The 5,806-nt window shown below is 32.5% G+C and overlaps 1 protein-coding gene across 1 annotated transcript; it reads right to left on the bottom strand.

Moving 5' to 3' along the window:
- Nucleotides 1-5,095: 5,095 nt before the first annotated feature.
- Nucleotides 5,096-5,494, bottom strand: LOC126700971 (uncharacterized mitochondrial protein AtMg00310-like). Its single transcript, XM_050399129.1, has one exon. The coding sequence runs from the start codon at nt 5,492-5,494 to the stop codon at nt 5,096-5,098; it is 399 nt and encodes a 132-aa protein (XP_050255086.1).
- Nucleotides 5,495-5,806: the final 312 nt, after the last annotated feature.

Genomic DNA, 5,806 nt, shown 5'->3' with positions numbered 1-5,806 from the left:
TGCTACCAATGAAAAAAAAAAGGATAGATATCGGATCACTCACGGTCACCATCAGTAGTCATGCATATATTATTCCAATTACGGAGTGGTTAAATACGGTTGTAGGTAGTTATGCGACTAACAAGGATGCTTAAAATTTTTAATCATGAATTTACAAAATGATTAGTTGACTTAATTTATTTATGTTTTGTTTCTATTAGATAGTAATGTACTTTGCTTGTTGGAAGAAGGTAACAAGTATGGGAATGATGGAAAGAAGATTGTTTTTTCTTTTCCAACTGAAAATGATAGTCCTTACCAGGGGCGGCTCCCATAGAGTCTAGGGTGCTCACAGGCCCACCCTGGTCTAAAAAAAATTAATTATTATTTATAAATTTAAAAAATTTATGATTTTTTTTATTTTTAAAAAAACTTTGTGACCACTCTAAATATTTTTTAGACCCAACGTAATTAAACTTTGGACAAATTTTAGCAATAAATTTGATTGTAGAGTACGGCTACAACTCCATTCAATATTTTTTTTTATTGAATATGAATTTTAACAAATCTACCATTTAATCACATTTTCTTTTTATATCCTCCTTACTTGCAAAATTTTTAAGAAAATCAATGATCAATAGTCATCAATTAAATGTTTTAATTGTTGACGTGGGTTCAATTTGTGGCTTGAATTGCCACTAAAGCCCACAAGCCCATTGCTTGTATGTCGGTCAAGTATGACCGAATACAACTAAGAATATAATTCCTAGTATTGCCGACCTATAACATATATATAAATATAAATAAATAAATAAATATATATATATATATATATATTAGGTTTGTGTTGAACGGCATATCTAGAGAGATCAAAAATTCGATTAACCTAGTAAGTGCAACCGCATAAGAGAAAATAGAGAAAAAAGAGAGGCACTCAGCTTCTATTCTTATTATTTATATGAGAGAGTGCTATGTGTAATTGGGATTTGAGTTTCTTGAGTGTTCTTGTGCACTATTGTATCTTCCTATTTTTATAGTGAAATGTCTCTGTCATCGCCGTGGAAGTAGGTAATTTGCCAAACCACATAAATTCTTGTGCTCTTTGTTTGTGTGCTTATTATTTAATTTCTGCTTATTTACTGTTATTGATTTGAGTCCTGAGATGCAATCTACACAACATAAATTTTGAGTTTTTATAGTCTAAAATTATACATATAAAATAAGTTTATGAATTGAATAGTAAATAACATTCAATTGGCAGTTTTCTCAACCAAAAAATAATAATAATAACATCCAATTAGCATGAAATTTGACATATGTTTTAAGAATATAGAGAACATACAATTCAGCTATTAGATTTTCAAAATATGTAACAATGTTAATTTGTTTAGTGAGAGTTGTAACCTTAGGCTACAACTAAGTTTGTAACCAAACTTTGTCCTCAAACTTTGGTCTCTTTAACAATATATTAGGTCCTTACAAACAAAAAGAAAAAGTCCAAGAAAAATTTTATTTAACTAAAATTTTGAAAGAGATGTAGTTTGCAATATTGATAATTAAACTATCATGTAACAAGAAAATTCGTAGAAGGAAATTGTAAAATTCTGTGTTTGGTGTGGGTTTTTTTCAGTCAATATATAAAGTTCTCTTTTTATTAGATTTTGTATGATTTAAGTTAAAAAAAGTTTCTTAATGACCACCCTTAAAAAAATTCCTAAAACCGCCATTGGTCCTTGCCCAAAAGATATTTGTTATCAGCTCATGATTTTACATGTAGAATTCGATGAAAGTAAAATTTAGAGAATACAGATTTTTATTTTCTTTTAATATTGTTTGGTTACTATTCTAAATGGAATTTGTTTTTCTTTCATTTTGAAACGTTATTGGTTTCTCTGCTTCTTCTCTCCATCTTTTTTATTATATTTTTTTACATGTTACAAGTGAGGATTGTTTTAATTCTTACAAGTGGGAAAGAGGGATTCGAAACTTGGCTCATGAGGGAGACCAATTATGTCACTTAGCTGCAAAATTCTTGACATCCATTACACGGTTTGGCTCCTCTTTATCATTAGAAGTAATTAAATTTCTATTATATTCTAAGTAATACTGTAGACATAACAATTGAGATGACAGGCTTTTATTAGTTTTTATTTCAACCTACCATTAACATCACTTTATCATTTACTATTAACAACTTGCCACCTCCATAGTTAAGGGTGGCAATATTTGACATGACATGCAAACACACTATGAATATGACATGGTTTTTTATGTGTTAGTGTTTAGTATAAATAGGTTAGTGTCAAAAATGAGTTGCATGCTTAACACAATTAAGAAATTGGTCAATTCCGTGTTGACATGTTTAACCCAAAATTACCCGATTAATATAAATAAATATCATTTTCTCTCAAATAAATTTGAATTCTAAATATAGTTACATTATTAAAATAATTTAATGGTTATATTGATAAAGTCTTTATTGAAACTCTAAAGTCTATGAACCTTTAACCCAAAATAAAGAAGAAAAAACTCTCCTTACTTTATTCTTCTTAAATTGTGTATTAAATAAGTTGAAATAAGTCATGTCATGTCAACCTGCTTAATTAATGGGTTGTGTTATGTTTGAAGGAGGGGGGTCTAACACAATTATCAAATGGATTGGGTAAGAGTTGAGCCATGTCTTCGAATACCCGTATCTTGACATGACACAAACACAAATTATCACTCATATCAACAATTGTAAAATGTTTTGTAAAAATTATTGTGGTTCTAGAGTGAATATTAAGGGTTTTTTTTTTTTTTTTTTTATCTTACACCATTTTTAAAATAAGAGATTTATGCAAAACCTAAACCCATTTAATTAGTCTTTTTTTTCTTTTTTGAGAAAGATTTAATTAGTCTAGTTCAGGTAAAGTGATACAGATCCTACTAATGATAATCCTAGGTTTAGCCTAAGATTAAACTCTCTATAGATACTCTAATAAGCTCATTATAATTTATAATACGGGTTATATATAGTAAAGGTGTATTACTTTAATCCCAACATAAATCGTAAGATAATAGCTCATTTTTCTGATAAGATCTAACATTTATATCAGTAACCAATAGATAAAGTTTATTATCATTTCTTATAAATAAAAATTAAATTTAAAAAACTTAATGATAATGGTACGTACGTACCAATTTCCGTTCTTCTTCTTTTTTGGGTAGTACAAAATTACACACCATTAAAGGTTTATCTTCGATTTTATTATTATGATAACATTGTTGAATCATTATAAGTTTTACTAGGGCTTCATGAATGCTACGTGCATGGAAAAAGTCTCAAGATCGAAAAAAGTAATGAAAAGTACTCCATTATTTGATAATAATGAAGAAGGGCCAAACCTTTCATTTTGTAAAGACATTTATTTATTTATGTGAGTTTTAGTTAGTTCAACTAGTAAAGTCTCTTGATGGTTGAAAAAGATATTTAGAATTCAATTCCCACCTACACCAAAAACCGATTGATGTCTTGGTCTGATAAGAAATAGCTATCATCGAAGTGTTGAAACTCAAAAATAAAAACAAGTATTTATTTTTTTATTTTTCTTATTAAAGAGTGTACTTAGGATTAAAATTAAATTCTATAATATATATATATATATATATAAATTAAAGAAAATAAAGATTTACAAAGTTAATTTTTTTTTCTTTCCCCATAAAAAGTTTCTAAAAATATATCCTAAGTCTTTTTTTCTTTTTCTTTTTTTTTTTTAGAATTAGGTAAGCGAAGTTTTATTAATCAATCAAATCCATTTGGAATACATCCTCCAAATCAGTGGGTAGTTCTTCCACCCAAACATCAATGTCAGCAAATACAACTGCTCTACGTGCAAGGGCATGAGCTAACTTATTTCCCTCTCTCCTAACATGTTGAAAACTTATCCTTGTAAAACTAGAACATGATCCCTGAATCTCCTTAATCACATGGCCGAACATTGTCAAGTTCTCCCCCTTATTAGTGACTGCTTGAACAACCCACTTGTAATCTCCTTCAACAATCACAGAAAAAAGTCACAGCTCCTTTTCAAAAGCCACTGATCAATTACATGCTAAAACTTCGGCAGCATCCACCAAATGAGGCTCACGGATCTTCTGACTAAGGGTAGCAATTATTTCTCCCACATTATCACAAATAACGACTCCAATACCTGCCATTCCCGAGTTGCCAAAAAGGGCTGCATCAAAATTGACTTTATACACGCCATCTAGTGGAGGTAGCCAGCGGATCAAAGCTGCTCTCCTCTGGAGTTTAGGTGGCTACTTGTGGATCTCAAAAAATTCTATCACCATGTCCTTAGCTCACTTACTGACTTCATGAAGGGGCCAAGAAGGTTGCTTCTCTCGAATCCTATTACATCTCTGCCACAAGCTCCAAGCAATTGTAGAGAACTAGGCCACATGGAAGACTGATCCTCTACCCAATATCGCTTCAAATAGATCCATGAAAGTTCGAAACTTGGTCTTGTACATCACAGCAAAATTTACTTTAGATTTCCAAACTGCCTTGGCCTGATCACAACCAGAGAGCATGCATAAGTGTTTCTTGTTGTTCATCACAAAGAGAGCAAGTTACATTTAATGGAATGTGTCTCTTGTGTAGATTCTCCTTAGTTGGCAAAGAGTCCTTGACAGCTCTCCATATAAAATGGTGAATTTTTTTAGGAACTCAGATACGCCAAATGCTCTTCCAAACCTTTTGATCCGCTGACGAAGTTAAAGCTTGTTCAGCCATTAATGAACCCAAGGCAAGCAAGTGATATGCACTACGGACAGAGTATTCCCCATCTGAAGTGAATGGCCAAACATAGGCATCATCCTGACCAATTCCACATTTAATCTCTTCAACCTCCCATCCCATAAAAGTTTGATCAATCAACTCCACATTCCAAGATTGGGCATTGGGCATTAGGAGATCACTAACCCGTGAAATAGCATGATTCAAATTTGGCGACACTATTTTACTGTTTGCAAGATCAGGTAGCCAACGATGCTCCTAAACCTTTATGGATTGTCCATCTCCAACTTGCCAAATAGCACCCTTTTGTACAACCTCCCTAGCCTACAATATGCTTCACCAAGCATAGGAGCATTTTGCAAGTACAGCAGCATCAAAAATGCTCCCACTTGGGAAGAACTTTGTTTTAAACACCCTATAGAGAAGGGTATCCTTTCGGTGAAAGAGCCGCCACACTTGCTTAGCCAATAAAGCGTTGTTGAAATGCTGAAAATCCCTAAACCCTATGCCACCCATAGACTTCGAAGAACACAAGGAACTCCATTTCACCCAATGTATTTTCTTCTTCTCTTCTTGTCCCCACCAAAACTTTCCTATCATTGCCTCAATGTCCTTGCATAAGCTCATAGGCAGTTTGAACACACTCATGGAATAGGTGGGTATCGATTGTATAACAGCCTTGATCATGATCTCCTTGCCGGCTTGGGAGAGCAACTTCTCCTTCCATCCCTTCATTCATGCCCAAATTCGTTCCTTAATTAATGTGAAACAAGCTTTCTTGTTTTTCCCCACAAAGGAGGGCAGCCCCAAGTACTTTTCATAGTGCTAAATCATCGGTACACCCAAGGATTGTTTTATAACTTTCTATGACTCTTCATCAATATTTTTGCTAAAAGACAAAGTAGTCTTATCTTTGTTGACCATCTGGCCAGAAGCTACTTCATAAATAGCAAGCAACTCTTGAATTTTCTCACATTCAACTAAGGTGGAACAGCAAAACAACAAGTAATCATCAGTAAAAAAAAGATGGGTAATCTTTGGCCCCTG

This window comes from Quercus robur, chromosome 9, assembly GCF_932294415.1.
Source record: "Quercus robur chromosome 9, dhQueRobu3.1, whole genome shotgun sequence".
NCBI classification, from domain to species: Eukaryota; Viridiplantae; Streptophyta; class Magnoliopsida; order Fagales; family Fagaceae; genus Quercus; species Quercus robur.
The sequence above is the reverse complement of the archived record's forward strand: the minus strand, read 5'-3'. Positions and strand labels throughout refer to the sequence as shown.

Bases quoted from the DNA above. Each gene is read 5' to 3' on its own strand.
- LOC126700971 (XM_050399129.1), bottom strand. From the start codon at position 5,494: ATGAAGGGATGGAAGGAGAAGTTGCTCTCCCAAGCCGGCAAGGAGATC.